The sequence below is a fragment of the Lagopus muta genome, chromosome 4 (genome assembly GCF_023343835.1).
Source record: "Lagopus muta isolate bLagMut1 chromosome 4, bLagMut1 primary, whole genome shotgun sequence".
Classification (NCBI taxonomy): domain Eukaryota; kingdom Metazoa; phylum Chordata; class Aves; order Galliformes; family Phasianidae; genus Lagopus; species Lagopus muta.
Window position 1 is genome coordinate 20,560,312 of NC_064436.1, and position 23,436 is coordinate 20,583,747.

Sequence of the window (23,436 nt, forward strand, 5' to 3'; positions counted from 1 at the left end):
TTCACGTGACCGTTCTTACTCTAAATACTCTCACTCTTTATTACTGTTTTCTGATGGGAACATCGTTTTTCTCCCAACAAAGCAATGGTAAATAGATATTTCAGATCAACAGCTAAGCATCTGAAAAATGATTATATATGTATTAAAAAAAAATAATAAACAGGGAAGCAAGAGTTATAACTTGATTTAGTGTTGCCAGTGGCAAGAGCAGAAATGTACAATTACTGATGTCTGCAAAATCTCTATGCATTTCTCTGAGATAACCAAAATTTCAGTACTCTTTTGTAGAACAGGGACTATTCATGCTTATTTTAATATTATACTTACAAATTACCATAACACATGCCTTTGAGACACTTCAGTGCAGTGTGTGTGCATCATTCTTGTTGAAGGACTTACATTTATATTGTTGAGCACATATCTGCTTTAATTTTCACTGGATTCAACATGCAAATGTGTAGATCTGTGTGGTTTGTAGGTAACGTATGTAACGTATCACAGATTTAAAAGTGTGTTTTTCTTTTCTGGATCTAAACCTTCTATGACAAATGAAGAATCCGTGGTATGAAATCTGTGAAATAATGAATGTTTTTTGAATCCTATGAACAAAATGTTTTTGAGAAAGGACATCAAGCTTCAGGCTTCAAAGTATCTGTCAAGAGTGGAAATCGTAGAAAATATTCTTGTCAAAAAAGCAATGTTTAACTACTTCCATATTTTAATTTAGTAACTGTTAGGTGCTGAAAATAGATTTGTGCCTGGGCCAAACCCTTAGTCTGTTTTTTTTTTTTCATTGGGAACTGGAAGGGTTCGGTTCAACAAGAATCTGCTCTTTTCAACATAAATTTTGTTGAGTTGTAGCTTAAAGCTTTAATCTCAATCACAATTGTTGCTCTGTTGGTGTATTTCTGTGTATTTTATGAGACCCTGAATGTTGTTTTGCTTTGTGGCTGTTACCTGTACCGGTACTATTCTGTTGCTCTCTGCAGTGTGCGTTACCCACCAGAGGGAGCCAAAGCCAAGAACCATCGGACTTTGCCTTTCAATTTTCAGAGCTTCCCTACTGAAAGTCATCTCCACCACTTCACAGTGCTTTTGATTCAGGCCTCTGTCTTCAGGTTCGTCATTTAAAAAATGTATTAAGCTCTATTTTCATTGATACAAGTAAAGGGCCCAAGCTTCTAAAAATAAGTTAAAGTTGGGTGCTATGTTTAGGAACCTGAGAAGTCCCAAATTTTTCTTTCCAAATTTTCAATTTTCTGGAGAATGTTGACAGCTAATTTATTTACAGTAAACCTGAAAGATTATCACATACACCTCCTATTCTAATGTCTCCTGAGCAAGCATGTTTTCGTATATGTTTTATTTACTTCTAAGTTTGCAAACATGTTATTAACTCTACTAGTCATCATGCATTGAGGTGATGCATTTACTGGGATTGTAGGGAGTGAGTAAATAAAATGGAAGCTGAAAATAGAAACCATTAAATCAAATCTGTTGTATCTGTAAATAAATATATGATGGATATAATGAAGCTGATGGATTTTCTTGTATTTCTAGGTAATAATTGGCTGAGATTAGTAATTAATTATATTTGCATCAGATATACAAGTAAGCCTGTCTGCTAAGCAGACATACATTTTTTTAGTGGGAAGCACAGCTGGGCTCAGACGTTGGTTCCTTGTACTAAAAACTGGACTTATGTGAAAGATGCCTAAAATGATGGCCTCCATCAGCTTCCTCCGTTCACCTGCTGCCTGATATTTTAGGTATTTCACTTTCTTCCAGTAATGCCCAGAAACAGTTCCATCTTGACAGAGTTGAGCAGCTCAGTATTTATAAACCTACTTGTTTTATATCTGCAAAACACTTCTTAAAGCTTTTCCTAATTGCAGCTGGCTGTATGAACATAAATAGTCTTTAGCAAAGGTGGAATCGACTTCTTTGTACTATAGGAGGCAGGAAAGCTCACAGTTGAGCAATCATATATGAAGCTGGTCCTTATTACCACCTCTAAGCTGCTTTCTTCTTGCTCAAGTCATTTGTCATCCTGAATGCATTCTAAATGCTGTGTCATAATTTGCCTTCTCCAAAACCATTAGTGTATCAGTCACAGGAATCACAGAAATCTGATTGCAGCCTTTGAAAGTTCCTTAACTAACAGGCCTGCGTGTTTTCTACACGCAGATTGTGGGTAATCAGCCTGTTAGACCTCCTCTCAGATTATTTTTCAAATTCAAAATCTTGTCATAGAAAAATAGTCACACACAATGCCAGTTTTGGCTCAGGTTTCTGTTCCTTGATAGAAACTTCTCATGAGGAAGGTATGAGAAAATTTGTATCAAGTTGCTGTCTAATAGAGTTTGCTGTACAGCTTTCTCAATTAGAAATTGCTTTATATAGTAAAGCATGAGATTTTAATGGGTTTCTGAATGTCCGTATAATTCTGTTTGTATACAACCTAAAGTACAAAGAGCTCTTTGTCCCTATTTCAGCATAACAAAGAGGGTGACTAATTTGTGTTTACTTTGTCATCAATTTAGTTGTATAATGGCATAGCTTGTTGGGATTTTTTATAGGTGTTTTCTAATATTTCAATGGGAATTAATCTGTTAAACGTAGTAAACAGAAATGTTAAAGAGACTTCTGAGTTTGAAAAACAAAGGAAATGTTCAATTGTGCAGTTTCCAGTGGTACTTACTTACCAGTGGCTATTGAATAACAGCGCTATGAGACACTATGAATGTGCAATTTGAGATTTTCTTAATAAAAATAGGAAAAATCTTACAAGCATTTTTGGAAAAGGAGATTATTTATATTGTAATGTATTTGAGATGCAGTTATTTAGCTATAAAGTGACCCTTTAGTCACAGCTTCTCCTTTTAGTTCTTTTGGATTGCTTTTTACTCTGCTCCTAATTATTTTTGACAGCTTTTTTCCTTTGTTTCTGTACTTAATTCCCACTGTCATTTCAATCTTTTTCTTTCTTGGGTTTATTTTTCTTTTTTTTTTTTTCTTTTTTTGTGGGATGCTGCTTTCATATACTCTGATTTCACTTTTGACTTTCTATCAGCTCAGAACTGTATTGCCTTGGATTTTATTTTGACGCCAGGGAAGAGAAAGGAATAAATGGCAGCTGCAGATGCAGAAATACACTCAGCTCTGTGTTTGAACCTGTACTTTTTTGTTATTTCAGGTTTTTGATCAGACTGGCTCATGGCAGTAGCTGCATGAAATACACATTTCCTCATCAGATACTCCTGAACACAGGAATTGTTCCATACTTATGTCAAGGAATTCAGCCAGAGATTATATTCTGTGTGCATACAGGTTAGTAGAATGTATTTTCCCCCACTGAGAACTTAGGACTAGAACACCATTTTTCGGAATTCACCTAAATATGAGCCTTCCACCATCACATTTTTGTTGATTTCTTTGTTAGATCTGTTCGTAATTTCATGATACTTAGCCCACTGGTCTTTATTTCTATATTGACATTATATAATCCCAATTCAAAAGTTACAAGGGAATAGTCTTAAGAACCTTTTGTAGGTATGAATATCCTCATATCATCTCTCAACAGTCTATTAATGTCTTCCACTAATAAGCTGCTGATACAGGCACTTCTTCCAAACACAAGCTGAACAGCATTCTTTCCTGGTTTGGAAAGATGGTCCAGCATGCAGCTTTATGCAGTGTTTGTTGAGACTGTCAGACTGAAATTTCTGAGAACAAGAGTTGTGCTAATGCTCCACAGGTGGTGTTCTCTGTTGGTATCCTACCATGATTCATCTTTGCTTGGGGTAAATATTGCAGCCGCTGAAAAAAATTATAGGTTTCTAAGTATTACTATTCCACTTCTCCCATAAACAGCATAGAAAAAGGCAGTCGCAGTTCCTTATGCAGTGTGTTTGACAGGATTAGAATGAAAAGTGCCACTCCTAGTCTGATTTTCCAATTGCACTGGAAATGTTCTGTACTAAGGACAGAAGTAATATTCAAAGACACATCTTCTTGCAGAGAAGTTAACGTGTTAGAAAAAGTTCACGTAAGAGAATGGAATCAGTAAAAGATGGCCATATATATAAGTAATAAGAAAGTAATCTGAAGTGCACGTTGATGTCCTTATTAAGTCCCATATTTTGTCACTAGTACACCTGAAGGGTTTAAAAGCTAGATTTGCAGGTAGTGATGACATTGGGGCGCAACAAATCATAGTGTATGTTGCAAGAAGAAGCTGCATCAGAGCTTCTGGGTTTCATTCTTTAATGTACTCAAATAGCTGATTCTGACAGTATAGACCTGATATTTTCACATATCTCTTGCAGTGCATTACACAAACATATCTGGAAGCAGAAGTCAGTCTTCCTTGTGTATGCATCAGATTTTATTTAGTGGTGTGACAGAATAAGGGTACAGATAACTTATCTCTATATTGATTCTCTTATTTTATGCTGAAATAGAAAAGAAACTGTGAACGTTCAACGCTAGCGGAAGCAATGTACCCACTAAGCTGATATGCCAAGATTCTGTGGCCAGTGTTCAAGCAAGCAGCTGGGAATTAATGAGTACTCCCTTGTGGTCTCCAGGTAACGAAGGTTTAGAAGCTATATTCTTTCTTCTCCAGAAAAGGAATTTGTACCTAGTTTTAAAAAATACTTGAGTGGCCTGTGTTATCTGCAGGAACATCTTCTCTAAATTCTGTAGGAGTTTTTTTTTTTTTTTGAAAATCACACTGGCAGCCTTCCAGCAACTTTAGGTGCCTAATTCTTGGTAAAATTCTTGTTTTTAGTCTTAACTTTCCTACCCAGCCAAGTTCTATCTGAAGGCAGCAGATTTCACTGATGACCTTATTTGCACCTTCTTCATTAATCATCCGAGTTCTCATCTAATTGTATTCAGCTGCATTCCAAATACTAATACCACTGAGATAATATTTGGGAATCTGAAGACCATCGGCATGTGACCAAGTTACATCCTGTTCCTTTTGGAGGTGAGCCTCCAAATTTAATTTCTGTTGCTACTTGTTAAATGAGAATTGTTTCTGTGGATCAGTTCATTTCTAAAAGGATTGTACAGATGGAAGTCTCAAATTATCAATATTGTAATTCCATATTCTTTAGTTTTTGCATGTTCTGTGTTGGTATATTTCAGCAATCTCTTCTATGAGAAATGTTTCGATAAGATCTCTTGGTGCTGTTCCCAGAACACGGTTCATGTGATATCAAAGAATCCTATTGTTTTGCTACGGACCATTTTGTCATTGGGAATTTGGACACAGGGTTTGCAAAGGGTTGGCTGAGGCCAGAATACAAAAGACAGAACTTTTGTGCTATCTGTTCTGGCAGGCCATCTTCTGTCAAAGGCCACTATATTTCTTCATCTACAAAAATTAGTGACCCTAGCTGCCTGAGAAGTAGGAATTCTGTCTATAGTCACTGTAGTATTAAGTAACATTGTTGTCTCTTTAGACATCACACAAGACCAATGGACTCCACCTGTTTTTTCATCTGTAACCTATAAATTTTCTCCATTGGCCAGACAATCCTGGGTGAACTGAAGGTAAGCACACTGATAGTTTTTCTCACAACTTTTTCATGGACCTCTTACAGTCTGCAGCTGTATGCTGTCTGTTTTGACTTCTGACTAAATGCAAGGAGTCTACCATTGCTGGTCCCTGTAATTATTGATGGTGCAAGCTCTCATCACCAGTTTATAATATATGAAAGATGAGAAACAAGCAGGTTTTCGAGAAGCCTTAAAATGGTAGAGAGCAGCTAGTATGTGTTTTGTGCTTCCTTCCAAGAAATTGTTTCACTAGACCAGGCTGCCCAGAGTCACATCTAGCTTTGCCTTGAATGCCTCCAGGGATGGGGCATCCGTCCATTTTGCTTTTATTAAAATGTATATTGGTATTTTCTTTCAAGTGTGCTAAATTTATATTAGATGAGGTAAGTGGGATTAGGCACTGTCTTCTATTTCCTTGTACTTATAATTACATTTATTGAAATCTGCTGCATTGTAGGTGCTAGAATACAAATAACTGAAAATACGGTTGTTAAGACAAAATGATAAATTATATCGCATAATGAAACAAATTGCTTTAGCATTTGGTCTGTTGTAGATCTTTTTTTATAACACGATGCAAAATTCACAGCATACCAGTTTCTCTCAAATCCCAAGATATTGCTCTGCTTACTGATAGGTAGGTTATGCAACACCTGTTAGAACGCTGAGACACCATTCCGTTTCCATCCTACTTGGTATTCTTTTTTTGTTTTGATGTCACCCTTTCTATCCTTCTCTCCATAGTCTCCACAATAATCTGCTATTGGAAAGCTCTTGATTAGGCAAGTGTTTTAGGGTCATAATTAAGTCTACATCTTGATTGCTTAGTTTTCTAAGTGGAAATTCTATCTTTTCTTTTTCTTAAAGACCAAATTTTACTTAGTATTAAAGACTTTTCAGTTTCACTGTGTGGTAATCAGAGTGCCTTTTTTCAAAAGATTGCAAAGCTTATTAATTATCTTAGCTATTTACTTTCATCTGCATATATAAAATACTAGTGATGGACTGTGATTGCTTTGCTATGAACAGTTTCCCATCTAGCTGTATACAGTCTCAGCCCTGTGTTAGTTTCACATGATTTACCCTGGCATTCTCAGTTGTTACTGCAGTGGATCAGCAGATCAGCTGAAGGAGTTATTCATATGTACCTATGTGTGCATCTACAGTAATTCATATGTATATATGTGGATACATATGAAAGGACTTATGCCCAGAGCTCATAACGGTTCATTGAGCATTTAACTACTCACATAAATAGACCAAGAACTGAAAAAAGGATACATACTTTTTAAGAAGATATAGAAAGTGCTGATACACTTCTGTGGAAAAGGTCTTGAGTTTGTGGCTAACTTGGCAGAGGTCTCCTACTGCATACGCTGTCTCACTGCATTCAGTTTGCAAACCCATATTCTTTGAAGTAGCACATGCATCCTCTTTCAGTACGCTTTAGTACACTTCTGTCCTTATTTTTATTGGCCAGAACTGCAGTGAAGAAGGAAAAATTGACTTTCACACTGTTCAACCTAGAAACTGGAACAGTAGGCATTATGTTTTGTAAGCTTCAATACACTGTTCATGTTGAAAAGTGACTGCTAGATGTAATATTTGTAAAAATAGCCAAGAGTTTGGATTGCAGATATCTGCATGAAACTACTCAGAAATGATCAGCAAAGTAAGAATTGCATACTAAATGTGTTCTCTTCTTCCTAAAATTCACATACTCATTTTTGCCACTTGCTTTTTCCCACCAAAAATTAGCAGTTGTCAAAGAAAATACTGTGAAATATTCTTCCTGTGATTCTTGATTAAGTAGAAACCAAAGCATAGCATTCAGGTTTGCTTCTTGAAATACCTGAACATCTTTGGTGTTTTCTGTGAGTGAGAAGAATGTTACTATTTTATGATTAATTAATTACCTACGCAACAAAAAGAAAGCAGAGCATAGCTTGCTCAAGAACTGCTGATCCAATGTGTTTCCCATGCCAAAAGGCAGGATCAGTTATAATTAAACCAATGCTGACATGTCTGTCTAGCCTATGTCATAGCATCTTTGTCACTGGAGATCTTTCCAAAGTAATGCATGCCACTGCTTCACTGTCATCATGATTGGATAATTCCTTTTTTCTTAACGTCTTTTTTAAATCTTCAGTGCTCAGTGTGAAGGACATGACTTAGATTGTCCTTTTCCTCTCACCAGTGAACTTTCTTATAACTGTATGGTCTTGTTTCTAGACTTTGTTCTATATTTCATCAGAAGTCAGTGTTTTCTACACCTTTCTTGTTGCTTGCTTGAACTCCATCACAGTAAGTGTAGTTTACAAAACTGAATACAAAGTCTTAAAATGTGTCTTAAAACAGCGATCTTTTTCTAATCTGTTTTGGCAGTGTCACAAATTGAATGATCTATTTTTGTTATCCTCTTCAAATGCTTTTTTTAAAATGGCAATTATTAAATATAGCATAGTAATCAATAATTAAAGAGCTACTCTTTAAGACTAATATCAAACTAAGGATGGTGTTTTATCTGACACAGTTTTTTTTTCCTCTTTGTTTTAGGTTTAAAAATGGTTGAAAAATTAACCAGATTTGTACCTCTTGGCAATTACTGATTATTCTGGTAGATTTATTTTTGGAGTCATGAAAGCAGGTAAACTGAATATGGTTGTGTTTTGATATTATGTGTATGGCACACTGTAATCATCAGTTCAAAGTCCTCTATGGAGCAACTCAGGAAAAAAAGTGAGGAAGCTGGCTAATGCTGATAAAGTTATTTCACAAAATACAAAGAGTAAATGAATAGATTTTGTGCTTCTGCTGGGGATTAAAAGGTTTTGCATGTTTGTAAAAATCGCTATGAGAAGTCTCTTCAAAGAAAATGACCCTCGCATCATTTTCTGCTACTCAATTGCACCCTATCACTGAAGGCATTAAAACTGTAGCTGAGTACCTTGCCAGGTTTTTGCTACCTTTAAAAGCAAGGCAGATTAACAAATAGCAATGGCCTGGAATGGCTCATATATTAGTTTATATTTACACATTTGAATCTTTAAATTGTTGTGTTCTTCTATACTGAAAATGAGTTAGGCAGTTATTACACAAGAGTTACATGATTTTTTTTTACTAGACTTTGTTCTGCATCATCTTTGAGATCAAATTTTGAACTGAAAAACCGTTCCAAGGTTGGTGAACACTCCTGTTAAGAAATGTTTTATTTATATATAAATATGTCTTCTTTTTATATATGTATATCTGGGATATGCACAACTCACTTATGAAAAGCCACCTCTTTTTCCTGCTGAAATCCTGATTGCATTCCAGAGTAAATACAGTCATGATACAAACAGCACAGAAGCTGAGCTGAAGATGGTACAATTTAAAAGTCCAAGCATTACCCAAAATAATGATATCCAGGGAAAAAGTGGATATCATGGCAGCCAGCCATTTTCCCCCATCCCCAACTACCCAGTGATATTCCAATATAAGGTGATGGGATTCCCATGTCTATGTTCTTATCAAAGTAAGATTTGGAAGAAACTTACCATTTTTTAAGGCTTGCACAGTAGTAATGAGAGACAACTGAGTGAAACTGTGCACACAGTTGTTTAAAGCTCTTGGAAGTTTGGTCAGCCCAAATAGTTGTGCTGTTCAGTTATTTAAGTATAACAGCATACATGGTGATCTCCAATGGTTTTTAAGGTTTAAACAGAAATCTCCGTGAAATGATAAACTGAAATAAAACTGTCAAAGCAATTTGACAGTATTTTAGCGGAGTTGATTATATCAGCACTATGCTCTACTGAAACTCGTAATACCCTGTTAAATATTTTATATTCTTCTGTTGTCCAAAAGCATGGCAAAAATTCTAATAGGATAGTATTCAATTACTTCCCATTGAGTGTAAAAATTCTCACCCATCAGGTTGGCCCTGTTTTAGAGCCTGGCAGTAGATGATTTTCACCAGAACACGTTAGTTAAATGCTTCCAGTTGATGCATTTAAACCCTCAGTAAAAACCTGGGCTCTCTGAAAACACAAACAGTATCTTACAAGAGTGAGCTTAGTGCCATCTCATTAATCAGTGCTTGCATTGCTGGCTTTTCTTCAAGAGCTTGTACACAGTGTGTCTCCTCATTTTTGCTATGCAAGGCAAAAATAAGTTTCAACATCGTTATGTGTTCATCTTTTTGGTTTCTTTATATATTGAGCCAGCTTTTGAACAGAATCTGCTTTGTGCACCTCAGGCAGTTATTCAGGCTGTCAGATGGGGCACAGGCTGCTGAAAGCGTGTATGTGCACAACACTTGTGGGGCAATGGCTGAGAAGGAAAGGTACAAGTGGCTAGAAAATGTCTGCAGTTTGTGTCAGTTAGAAAGAGAAAGGTGGCTGAAAGCAGCCAGCCTGGCAGAACTTGCTTCAGTGATAAAGACTTGAATGAAAGCATGTCTGTCGTTTCTATGCTCAGCGGATAATTGCATTTGGAAGCTGTGCTTAATGTAGTGAGAAGGGAAAACAGAACTAGAATCTGGGCACACTCTGCATATCTCTGTGGATTTACTTTGGCCATAAGGCTTGAGAAAGAGCCTTACCAAAAGATCTGTTGCTTTGGCAAGTACACAAACATGATCTTTAAATTAATAACTTTTTTCGTGTTTAGTTTTTCAAGCAAGCTTCTGCCTAGAGGCCAAAATATCAGGATTTTTTTTAATCATTCATCTAGAGATGAAATAGGTGCAGGAATATTTCTGTATACAGTCATCAAGTTCCCTCTGCATTTCCAGAATTTGAAATATTCGGAAAAATTTGAAGTTTCCTGTAGGTTTCTTGAATTTTGGTAGGTTTTAGTAGCCTTTTATAGTTGGCAGTTACTGAAGCTGCAGCTCATTTTCTCTAGTGCACTCCACTGAAATCCACCTTTCAAATCTGTGCGTGCTTTCTTTTCTGCTGCTGTACCTTCTGCCAGCAAGTGCGGGTGACAAGTCATTAAATATAAGAGAGTTGTTAGCAAAAAAATTATTTAGTAAGAGACTTATGTCTGACCTGCTTCCCCAAAACCAATTATGTCTCCCTGGCAACAGTCACAAGTGTGTGACAAAATAGTCAAGATTTCTTTACAGAAAAATTAAAATACTTAAAATGTCACTTCTCAAGGAAGCATCCTATTTTATACTCAGCTTTCAAAAGTGCATAGCATGCTTATATGAAGACACGCCTTGTGGCTCAATGGAACATCATCAGCTAATGCATCAAAGCATCCTCTCCACAACAAACAGGGCCTGCTGCAGCACAGCCAGGAGAATTAACGTGTGCTCATAGGTGGGTATTTTTTTCTGAAGTCAACTTTAGAATAGCTCCAGTACTGTAATGGCGATGGTTTAGGCTACAACTTCATCATCGTGTTTTTTCCTATGAAATCAGCCTAAAGTTTCTCCACAGTTCACCACAAATATTTTAATAGTATATAACAATACTAAATAAAATCATAATTGAGATGGATTTACCACTCTGGTGTACAGAGAGATTACAGCACTGAAAATCATAGCCAAGAAAAGTAGGTGTTTTTGTGTAGAAAAATTTCAATGGTCTTTTCCTCTATGATTTCAATTATCACTATTCAACGCTTCCAAGTTCTATGACATTAATATCAGCGGTTCTTCACAGATGCAGAAATTCCAGTGACCTAAATGTTACACAGAAATCCTAGTCACTATTTCTAAACTGCTTAAAAAGTCTCCCAAAAGCCATTTGACAACAAGATTATCTGCAGCCAGTGTCTTAGCTCTGCTGGATAATTGCACAACTCACCATGTTCAGCTGACATTACAGCTGTTAGTATCTCACTATTACATTGTAGGGGGAAAACCCCATAATTAGAGTTTTTTGTTTACTTTTCTGATAGAATTTACCATCTATGTGTATTTGAATTTTTTTTTTTTTGTACTTAGGATTAAAGTTTTGGATTCATTTGAGGGCTGGAATAAAGTTACTCTGGGTTTTGAAGGCTGTGATCATTGTGATCAGCCAACTCCAACTACTGGAAGGAGGAGCAAAAGCATCCCTGTCTGCAGGTCTGTAATAGTGATTGTTGTATCAGGTAATGCTTCTACAACTCTATTTCTCATCTCCCTACAGAACACAAAAATAGAATGGCCTGTTAGCATTAAAATGTTTACAAGGTTATATCCTTTAGAAGGCAATGATGTAATTATACAGTGGGCTGCAGTTTAGTACAGTTGCATTATCTCTGTTTTAGTTTTGAAAAATGATGGGTACTTTCTCATTTCAAGTGGGATACGGGGACTAAAACTTGGCTTTTCTGATGAGGCTAAAAAGAAGCCTTAGAATAGTTTTATGTTTGTACAGAAGAAGTGCAGCAGGTGACAGAGCAGGGGGCATGTGGCCACTGGTCCACAAACAACAATTAAAGGGACTCTTCACCGCCTGAAAAGCACAGTGCAGAAAGGACAGGCTCTCAAATTGTCAAAGAGCAAGAGAGCCAGGCTTAAGAAATAACAGTACCAGGTAATCTCCACATGAACAGCAGCAAATTGGCTTTGCTGTTGTTTACCATAAATTCCCCTCTACTTTAGACTTGTAATGTCCTTTTTCCACCACTCAAACTAATAACCTATTTGTACTTATAAATATCTCAATCAGCAAGTAAATGGCATTTCCATATGATTTGTCCATCTCCCTCCCCTCTCCATATCAACAATAACAAGGCAATGCTGTTCCCCCACCACCAGCACCTGTAGTTACTGTGGTAACCTCACGCAGCACCCCTCTGAGCTGCTGCTGCCTCCCACATGAACCTTGCTGTATCCTTCACCGGAACACTACAGTAGCAAGTTAATCCCTGTCTTTTCCACAAAAAGTATGGAACAAATAAATGCACTTAGAACTTGGCAGTTTAAAACTAATTGGGCATCTACTTATATAGCACCCTGTTTACCTCCCACAAAAATCTTTGCCTCACTGAGACCATGCAGGGGCAGAAGGAAACTGAGGGTGTATCTGTAATCCTTACCATTTCTTCGCTTGACTGGTGACCTAAATAAAACTTTCAGTATTAGGTTTTTCCAAGATGTAATTTATACTATGGCTGTCAGGAGTTAAGATAGCAGTTGCCATGGAGCTTTAATCTTTTTTTAGGCTTTAGTCAAAGGAAGCTGGAAGTCTGCATGGTGAGTAGAGCCCTGCTCAACTGAATTTTATTTAAATTGGGACAGGATTTCACCCTAATTTTCCTAGTGGAATTTATTCTCAAAAGTTCTCAAATTCATTTTAGTCTATTCTTTCTCTCAGCAAGAGATGAGAGTTTCCTTTTAGGCTTCTTAAATCACATTACATTCAAACACAGAAGGACCCGTTGCTTCCCATCTCCTCCAACTATAACCTGTAACTTTCTGCTAGTTCTATACACATGGCTTATCACTGGAGTGAATTCACTTACTAGTTCTACCATTTTCAGTGGAGGTTTCTATAACAATAAAACATTTTGGAGAAATTTGTTTTCTAAGTGCCCAGTAAGCGCTAATCCCTACACTGTAAAATAGGCTGTTAGTAAAGGAGAAGTAATTACTTGAATCTGTATAGGTGCTATTTAGAACTTCCTTCATGTGTGTTTAAGAAAAACAGAAGTGTGCAATGAGTGAAGTACCTCTCTGAGAAATACAAAATTGGCCATGCTACAGTCAGTGACGTTCTGCTAGAGTACAGTGCTGTCTCATTTCTTGCTGCTTGCAGCAGAACAGAGATGCGAGTTCAGTCTGATGTCTGCAGTTAAAACTTCAAACGTTCCCTACTTAGTAAACCGAACGAATGCAAGAAGATGAAGATCTAGGTATCCTATTTCTAAGCTATAACAGAAGAGTTGCTTTTTCTTTTTTTCCTGAGAGCCAATGACTAAATAGGGTGCCTTTTGGGACTAATACATATGTCACTTGAGCTGAAAACAAGATTCAGCAAGAGCTACCAAGATAGTATTAGCTTTGACATATGCAACAGAAAAATGTCAGACTTCCTGACACGATAAAGTGTCTTCAGGATCTGGAGAAGCTTTTATCATTGCTCTGTTAGATACAGGTATGCCAAATAGCACAGAGGGGGGAAAAAATCTACATTGAATTGCAGCATTTAAAGCAAGAAGGATTTTTCATATGAAACCTATGGAATTTTCTTCAACCTGAAGTGTCAGTATCAAAAGCTTACTGAGCTACTAGAGATAAAAGACATGTACGCAGATGAGAGGGAGAAAGAACTCAAAGCCCTTAACTTTGCTAATGTGGCAGTTGCTATATTTTAATCCCAAACAGACTGGTTGGACTTTAGGGGAAACTGAACAGGGCACAGTTCAGTCCAACTGAGTCTGAAGAACAGAATCTCAGATTAAGACTTTAAAAATCTGATCTATTACTGCCAGCAGTGGAACAAGTTATGGTGGTGCCAAAGTGCTCACTTTCCTGAATTCAGGTGGACTGTAATATGTTCTTTAAAGCTGAATCTAGTGACACTTAAATGGAGAGATCTTCAGAATCAGTAAATGCCATCTTCACAAAGGCCTCATTCATAGATAAATTCAGATAAAACTTGGATTTTCACTTACCAAACTTCCGTACAAGCTTCAAGACTTGGCAGTAACACATTCACCAGTTTGGAATGTATAGGTAATGTGTTTGGCTGGGAAACTGTTGAAAGTAGCTTAAATAGAGGAATTATTGTGCTTTTTAGCAATTAATAGGCTGAACGCATAATGGCATGTTGAAGACTACATTTAAGATACTTGTACCTATTGTAACTGATAATCAACCATTCAGGTACCTTACACAATAGGTTTAAAGCAAGACACAGCAATTGGAGGAGCTGTCTATGGGTCTTGTGTAGTGTTCAAGACCAGCCCAGAACAATGCAGTAAATACTGGAGATACCAAAATGGCCTCGCAATATAGGTAGTAAATACAATTGAATGGCTCATCTTGCCTTCAAATCACTGTTAGTTCTTTCTGTTAGCTCTTTTTTTTTTTTTTTCTTCTTTGGTTTAAAGTTTGATTAAATGACTGTTTTGTCAGGATTACGCCGATCCATGGGACAGTGATCAAGAAACGCTCTTGATCTGGTGCCAGTCTTTATAAATAGTTTATGAGGACCTTTCGCTGATGATGAATTCATGTTACTTCAAAACTGAGAGGCAAAAATCAACGTAAGTGCACCATATTTTCATAAACTCAAAACAAAAGCTAAGCTCGACATCTGCTCCACACCGAATTAAGGTGAAGTAATTTTCACACAGGAAGCAGTTTCCTTTTCAGTTTCCTTTTCTATCTGTATACACTTCTATCAACTCCCAGTTTGTTGCCCAGATTTTTTTTGTAACCCAGATATTTTTTGTAACAAGCTTGTTTTGCTTCATGATAGCCAATACACATTTTCAAGCTTTCCTGATTTATCAGCATTTATTTCAACTTCACTAGTGAGATTCATGCTCGTCAGAAAAGGAGTGCGACATCAAGAAGCAACATATGAGTTCTCCACTTACCCTTGTTTTCATAGCAGCATCTCATGTGTCTTCAGTAATTACCATTGAACTTGCACAAAAACAGATGTAAAACCCCAAAAGCTGGAGTTTGGCAGTGAAATGCTAAATGCCAGATAGCATCAGGTTTTAGCAATGATTTGGGAGTATTTAAAAGCAGTCATTTTAGATGCACCTGTCTGTATTTGAAGTACCTTGCTGGCTTGCTGTGAGCTAGTACTGAATTACTGCTGCTTTTGAGTGATGTTAGGTATTAGGAAGGCATATGCTGTTTCCCCAGCATATCTTCACTGGGAACTTTAAGAATTCATACATCCTAGCAGTAGAGCTGTTAGCATAAAATCTCTCTAATGCAGGGCTGCTTTCTTTATTTGAACCACTTTGAAACAATCTGAACTTTTCTGTAACACCACAGCATACATTGTTCATACCTCACCAGTTACTTCAGGTGATCATATAAGGCTCTTGAACTCTCTTCTACTGTCTTCAAGCAAGTATTCTTGATATACCTAGTAGAATTTCAAGCACCCCTTTCAAGATAAATTAGTAATATTAATAGTTACAATTTCACTGTTGCTTTGTTACTGTAATTTCATTGTTTACTTGAATAGGTGCATTTCTTGTCTGTTTTTGTTTTAATGCTAGCAAGCATCACCATTCTACATGCACTGCTTACTGTAGAGGCTGGTCTACATAATAAAACTAAAACTTTAGAGCAACAACTCAGAAACAGTCACTTCACACTTCCTTGCATATGTTACCTAATATTACTTGCAAATGCTAAGTCCTGTTAAGGAATCAGATTCTAATTGTGGAAATATGCCCAGTATTTCATGTAGCTGTAGTAGTTGGAGATGTGCACACTGATTGATACCATGTGGCCAGAAGCACTAAGTGCAGCACATCCAGCCCTCCAGCCCCAGCTGGGACAGCCCTCTAGTGGAGATGCAGGAGTGAGTTCTGATGGGATTCCATTGTGGCTTGCTTCTGGTCCTCTATCTTCCAGGCTGTTCTCAACTCAGCATAACTGCTTTCCAGTCAGGCTTGAGAGATGATCTCTCTTCTTCCCCTGTGCCCTCACAGATCACCTTAGCATCAAAAAAACAGAGGCCTTAAGAGCACTTGCAGCCCACCTGCAGCAGGTGTGCATGTGATCTCTAATTTCCTTGCCAAGACCACCTGGGCACAGGCAGTCTCTCCAGAACACTGCTGAGCAATAACTCTTAAGTGTAAGCTTCAGTACACCATTTATGTCTTTCTTCTCTATTAGTGTCTCCTATTGCAAAGGAACAGAAGCAGCTGCTTCTATCATTTTTATTTTTTCCAGTTCTGCTGTGAGGTAGAGGTGAAAAAATACTTTTTTTTTTTTTCTACTAGCCAAGTTTAGACGCTACCATTATACTTCAGGACAATACTATACTAAGCCTGTAAGAAACCTGCTGGGATTTGTTTACTTGCTTTATTCCCATCATGCTTATATTTGTTCTTTTAATTATTTTTGTATTTACTTTCAGGCTTTTTAGATAGTTGCTGAAGTCCGAGAACTGTGGTGCTGTGCCTAAACCTGGGTGTGGCCACACACCAAAAAATACCACTGAAGAAAAAGCAAAGCTAATGGCCCAGAGAAAAATCAAACTTATTTCAGCTCTTTAGAGATTATGATGAAAGTCTCGTCACATTTGCAATTGCTGTTCCCTGAGATGTCTACATCCCCTCTCAAGGGATCCTTCTGCCACTTCTGGGCTTCTATAGACAGTGGCAAAAATAAAAAAAAACCTTAATAAAGACCTACAGAACCCCAACAAAACCCCCTGTGAATATCCAATACTGCTTACACACACCACAAGTCTGTCAAGTTCAGAAATTGACTCCAAAGTGTAAAGTCACAAAGACAATAGTTTAATATCAACCAAAAAAAAAGCTTAAGTTAGTGGTATTTTCTTTCTTGAAATAACATACTGGTCATACGAGAGTCACTGAAGAGGTCTGCTTTTAGCTCGGAAGACTTTTACAGTTACAGCCGAATTAAAAACCCCTATTCCTAAATGCGTGATGGTAACACAAAAACCGGAAACTTAAGACATGGGATGAAGAACAAATGCAGTTGTTAAGATGACAGCAGCTAGGTGAGGCATTTCACTGCCTTCTCCCTAGCGTGGAAAGAAGTTCTCCAGTATCTTTCCCACCACCATTATTTCCAGATTCACAAGTCGTCGTTTTTAAAATACTACTGGGGTCAAATTGCAATCAAGCGCCGTATGCTTGTAACGTCTTCTGTGAAGGTCTGAAGCCACCCTGTTTCAACTATTTGGTTACTCAGTGCAGAAAGTTAAAGATCACAGAAGGTATAACAGCTTTTAATACTCCATTAATATTATAGATTAAAAATTATTGCATAGTCTTATGCATCTCCTAAAACAGCATTCTCTGGAAATTAAACATTTCAATATAAAAGGAGCAACTCTTTAAAACACGAATTGCATTCACTACCTCGATCTTCTATCCTTTTTTGATTTGTCAGTACATTTGTCCATAGTTTTCTCGTTATCTCCCCTGCACTTGGGGCAATACCATTTCCCCTTAGGTTTGTAGGTGAGTCCGACACACGAGAAGTGGAACCACTCGATAGGACACTGTTCGTTATCACATCCTATCATTTCGCCGTAGGACACTTGGTTGCATAAGCAGTAAGTGGGTTCATTGGGATCAATTGCAAATTCTACGGGTGAAACCTCCCTCTCCTGTTTGGCTTTGGAGCGTTTTTTCTTCTTGGAAGATTTCGATCTTTTCTCCTTAGGCGGCTGATCGTCGCAGTCATCGATGCCGTTAGCTATATGGCACAGGTCGCGGCTCTCACTGGTGCGCTGCCGACGAGGTCTACGTGAAGATCTCTCTGGCTGGCAGGATTCCATCTTTGCCTTTTCTAGAGGCTTGTCGTTTTCAGACAGATCTTGAAAACACTGGGAGTGTGTTTCCATCTGTCGGGCTCTATTCTCTACTAGTTCCAGCATCTGAGTAACTATTTGAATTTTTTCATCTCCCAGTTCTTGACTGTTGATTAAAGCACGCTGGAGATGCTGCTGCAAGCGTTTCTTCTGAACAGGATCGCTCTCGGACTTGTATTTCTCATAGACATCATCTATTTCTTTTAAAGCTTCTGCAAAGCAAACGGAATACAAATAATTAGATAGAAGGTACATTCCTGTATTTTCTTGAGCACGTATAAACCAATGAGAAATAGTATGAGTTTTAATTAGTGGGCTTCATCAGGTGTTTTATTCAAGTTACACCTGAGCATCGCTTCAGTGTTTAAGGTGGTAATCTGTTGCATGAAAAGTTTCTCAAGTTCTCAACAAAAAGCAAGATAATTTTGACTGCTGGAAAAAGGAAAGGGTAAGACCAGAAAGGTGACCAGTGCTGCCAAAGTGAAGTTAGTCCAAATACTGACTCAGCATCTGACAAAGCAGGAATTTTTGCTGAGATTCCTTATTAGGGTAGTTACAAAGCCCTGGCCTAGAAACCAAAGCTTACCGTACCATAGGAAGAAGTTTAGAATTCACTATAATCACACGTAATTCATGTAGCCATCATATTACACTGCAGAATTAGGGTATGAAGGTCCTCTGCCTCCTCCTTACACACGTGAAGGTTTGGCATTACCTTTTCAACAGCTCTTTGTTGTAACTAAGTACGACAGTGGAAGTTACACATTAGCAGATGTAGAGTCAGGATTTAAAACAACTTAAACCACTGCAAGTGGTGCTCACTGTATGAAGAAGTTACAGCAAGTTGTGTGGGGCAGAACTTTTCAGAATAGGTGACCTGCAGCTTAATGCATCACAGGATGTTTTCAAGCTGCTGGTAGCAAGCGCTTCACGGTTCCACTCCCAGGCTTTTTGCCTTTTTTTTTTTTGCACGCCACACAAATCACAGATCTTAGGCCTTCAAAGCATGTTGAATGAACCCAAATATGAGGCTAACAAATACCTTACAGGTCTGCCTTTTTCTGTTCTCCACATTTGCCATTTTGATGGATTTTAAAACAGTATTTTCCAGACCAAAAGTGACACTAGATCTACATAGGAAAGACGGAGGAACTGCTGAAGCAGAAGGAACTAAATCAGTAGAGCTGACAGCAAGATGCGATGGGGTGCTAGATACAGTACTGACTCCTGCAGAAATAACTTACAGATTTGTAACGGGTAAGTGAATTTATGAACTACTTCCACAGCCACGTACGCAGAACAGTTTCTCTTTCTGCAAACCTCTGTTTTACAAACAGCCTTTCATTTTTAAGTAATTGTCTGCTTTGTACAGTTTTGGAATGATTCGAGCTCGCACTAAATGGAAGCCATAGTTATTATCTCAATGTTGTTCACAGTGATTTCTTTTCCTGCTGACATCTTGAAACAGCAGCTTAAGAGGGAACCGCCGCTTTTTACTATAAATTCTGAAACCTGCATGGAAACAGAAACCAACAGCACTTTGTTCTACTCCAGATCTTCACCAGAGGAAGACAAAGTCAGTGCTCTGCCCGTCTAATAACTCACACAGCCTATTTTTCCCTCAATGCCAGTTCTCCAGCTGTCACTGAAAACCCAGGCTTTGTTTGCCTACAGCTTCAGCTGCATCTGCTGCCTTGACAGGGAAAAAATTTTGCTCCTGAAAAGTGCCAAGTAAGGCACTCTGTAGTCTGAAGAACTAGAAAGACATTATCAGAGGACAGTATTCTGCTGCCACATTATCTCCTGTCCAGCCCTCTGTAAGGCATAAAGCACACTGTAAGCGTAGCTGCAGACGTCCCGCACATGGAATGCCCTGCCTGGGAGAACCCATGGGCACTCACTGCTTTTTCATAATGACAGAAAAAAATTCCCTCTGCATTACTGACACCTTTTGGATCGGTCACTCCCTGGATGCAGCTGATAGATATACACCAAACACCTTAAATGCACCACCAGCAGGTGAAACACCCTCCCATTCTCCAGAGGGTAGCCAAGTTTCTAACTGGCAGATGGAGGAAAAATTTTGTACCCGCAGAGATACAACTTCACTCAAGTACTTCCTTATTAATCCCTTATTAATTGGAGAAGGCACCCGTGTCCAGCTAGACAGCTTTAAAGCCTCTGTTTACAAAAAAGGCTAAAAATAACAAACCAGGACCAAGTGTCCATTACAGTTAATCTACTCAACTTTAGTGGAGCAGAGAAAAAACTAAAAGGGTTCCAACTTTCTCAGCACGGGAGCAGCTTTGCAAGCTCCCTCCTGCAAGTACCATCTCTGCTATTTACGCTGACCGAGACCACACGAGGGTACTTTAAGGGGATCCCGGGGCCCGGGCAGCGCAGCCCACGCTCCCGCCTCACTGGGACGATCTCCCACCCGCCCTGTCAGCGGCTCGGCGCCGCGCAGCCTCTGCGGCACGTTTCAGCGACGATGGATACTCGCAGTGGGGCAACACGGCAGTAACTAGAAATACAAACCCCACGGCTGTGCAGCCCGACGGCACCAGGTGGAGGGAGCGCAGCCCCTACAGAGCAGGCGTTTAGAAAGCAACGGTGTCCCTGCCCGCAGTCGCGGCCGACTCCCGCCTGACGGCCCCGCGTGCCCCAACGGGCACGGCGCCCGCACGAGCAGGGAGCGGAGGCCGCGCTAAGGCTGAGAGCTGCGGTTGGAGCGGTTCGACCAACGCAGGGTGCCGAGGCGGGCCGCGAGCGGCGGACCGTGCCGCAGCTCCGCACCTCGTGCTCGCAAGCTGCACCCCCGCCTCCTCCGCGGGGCCGCGTCCGACGCTTCCCCTTCCACCCCCCTCTTGGTTTTACGCCGAGAAGGGAGGCCGGGGCCTAACGCCGGGCGCGGAGGCTCCGCGGCTCCGGCTCCCCGCTCCACGAGGGGCGGGGCTCCTCCCCGGCGGACGCCGAACGCGGCGCCCCGGCGATGCCGCCGCCCCCCGAGCGGGCCCGGCGAGGGGCCGCAGCCCGGAGCCCCGCTCCCCGCGCCGAGCGCATGTGCGGCGGGCGGCCGCTCCCCCCGCGCCGCCCTGCCCTCCGGTCCCTCCCTCCCCTCCCGCTGCCCCGCGACGGAGGCCGAGTCCCGGAGCCCACCTTGGCACCGGGTGTCCACCTCCCGCAGCAGCGACACGTTGCGCTGGATGTCCAGCGGCAGCGACTCCACGCACTCCAGGTAGTCCTGCACGTAGAGCGAGAGCAGCCGGGCCCGCTCCCCGCCCGGCGCCGCCGGCCCCGCCACCAGCTGCGGCCCCGCCAGCATCATCCCCTCGCGCCAGCCGCACATCCACTGCCGGCACCGGCTCACGGGACAGCCCCCGCTCGGCCCCGCTCCGATCTCCGGTCCCCGCTCCTCCACCTCTGCCGCCGCCCCTGTGCCCGCCGGCGGCCGGACCGCTCCGGGCCGCTGGGTAAGTGCGCCTCCGGGCCGGCCCGGGCTGGCCTGCCCCGCCGCGGGGTCCCGCACCCCTTCCCGCCCCTGCGGAACGGCGGCCACTGCCGCCGAAGCAAAACCCACTTGGAGCCCCCGCCCCTGGTCGCCTAGCTACGCGCATGCGCGAGGCCCTGCCCTTATAAGGCGCGGCTAGAGGCGCTGCGAGGGGTTCGCATTCTCCCGCCTTCCTCTCTCCTGTGCTCCTATTGGCCCGGCTGGCGGGAGGGGGCGGGACACGCTTCAAGGGCGGGACCTCTCTTAAAGGCCCACGCGCTCTCCTTTTCTCCTCCCGCTCTGTCGACGGCTGAGCGCCGACTCCGCCGGGAGCAGCGCGGGGTCGCTCCCCGACAGAGGTACCTGCCGGGCGGCTCTCGGCACCGCGCGGCCCCACGGCGGCGGGCGCGGGGACGGTTATGAGGCAGTGGCTCGCCCCGCCCCTCCCCAGGTGCCCCGGTAGCGCCGCGCGTGGGCGGGCGGCGGTTGTGGGGGCGCTGAGGCGCGGGATCCTCCGCGGGTGCGGCGGCGTTTGTTCCTCTGCGCCCGCTTCGGGAAAGTCTCTGAGCACATCCTTGGCTTTCGGCTCGCGCTAACGGGCTGTCCTGGGACGGCGGCTTTCGGAATCCGCATCTGAGGCGTTGAGTAATGGCTGTCCGCAGACGTCTTTGCCCGAGTTAGCAGCGTGTTGGCGAGTGCGTGAAAAGGAGTGTAAACAAGGTTGTAGGCAGAGCTTTCACTGATTCGAAAAATGAAGGGTAGTAATGAGTGTGAATGGCTGCAGCGTTCTGCTCTATCGTGAGGAAATAAAGCTGAGAAACAGATTCCTGCTACGCAGCAGAGAAGTAAAGCAAAATATGCTAATTAAAAATTCGGCGTCAATTACAGACTGTGCTGCATCCTGATAGCCCCTGTGACCCGGCTTCATCTGTTCTTTTGGTGGCTGTTCACCCTTTCACTGAAAAGCCTAGGAAGCGTTTCAGCCTATGAAAACAATAAGAAAATGCAGCATTGCTGATGAAGACGAGTCTAATAAGGGATTGCAGTTACACACCTAGCATTTAGTGCAAATGCTCAAACGATGATATCGTGCTCCTTCTAAGCTGATGGATCATAATTGACTATATGTGATACCCTAACCAGTACATCTCTTAAAAACACTTGGAGCTCAGGAGGGTCAGCAAGTGTCCTGCAAGGGCAGGAGTCTGACCCCAGCTTGCTGAGTCCTCACTGATTGATTGTTCTGGCTGACACCCAAGTCCATGTGAAACAGGAGCTTTTGCTTCTCTGAGAAGGGTACTTCCTCCATCATACAGAACATAGATGTGTCCAGCCATAGCTGAACTAACACGTCTCTTTTTTTCTTTCCCTAGAAACAGCTTTCACACAGTGACTCAGCGACAGGTTGCCCAAGGAGGCTGTGGATGCCCCATCCCTGGAGGCATTCAAGGCCAGGCTGGATGTGGCTCTGGGCAGCCTGGTCTGGTGGTTGGCGACCCTGCACATAGCAGGGGGGTTGAAAATAGATGATCATTGAGGTCCTTTTCAACCCAGGCCATTCTGTGATTCTATGACTCTTCCACCTTATTTACTGTTTTAAAACATAAACAGTTGATGGATTTACAGAGTGTGTGACCATCCCAAATGTCTTGGAAAGTATGCAGCTGAAGTTTAGGTGACGAATGGTAATGAATTAGTCTCATGGAAATATGTCACAATCATGTTATCTTCTGGAGTCCTGAAGCTTGATCCTCCTCCCTTCAAGTCAACAGGAGAATCTGGTTGACTGATGGAAAAGAGCAGAGCCCTTACTGCCAAGGATAAGCAAATGATTTTTTAATGTGTTCTTACACAAGCTACATTTTAGGGCCCATACTGATTTCTGCCACACAGCATGTGAAAATC

The 23,436-nt window shown here is 41.1% G+C and overlaps 2 protein-coding genes across 2 annotated transcripts in view; one reads left to right on the forward strand and one right to left on the reverse strand.

Annotated features, from left to right (window-relative positions):
- The window catches only part of LOC125692046 (claudin-22-like), an 85,469-nt gene that overhangs the window by 10,034 nt on the left and 51,999 nt on the right, over positions 1-23,436 (forward strand). The gene's annotated exons all lie outside the window — the stretch shown is intronic.
- On the reverse strand, positions 16,770-21,502 carry ING2 (inhibitor of growth family member 2). The gene is made up of 2 exons (XM_048942111.1): positions 21,201-21,502; positions 16,770-18,253 (listed from the first exon to the last, which is right to left on the reverse strand). Exons 1-2 carry the CDS (start codon positions 21,388-21,390, stop codon positions 17,583-17,585), a joined length of 861 nt encoding a protein of 286 aa, XP_048798068.1. The 5' UTR covers positions 21,391-21,502; the 3' UTR covers positions 16,770-17,582.

Excerpts from the sequence above, each read along its gene's own strand:
- ING2 (XM_048942111.1), bottom strand. The coding sequence starts at position 21,390 with ATGTGCGGCTGGCGCGAGGGGATGATGCTGGCGGGGCCGCAGCTGGTG. Across the intron at positions 18,254-21,200 it reads GGTGGACACCCGGTGCCAAG|AAGCTTTAAAAGAAATAGAT; the intron begins GTGGGCTCCGGG and ends TTTGCTTTGCAG.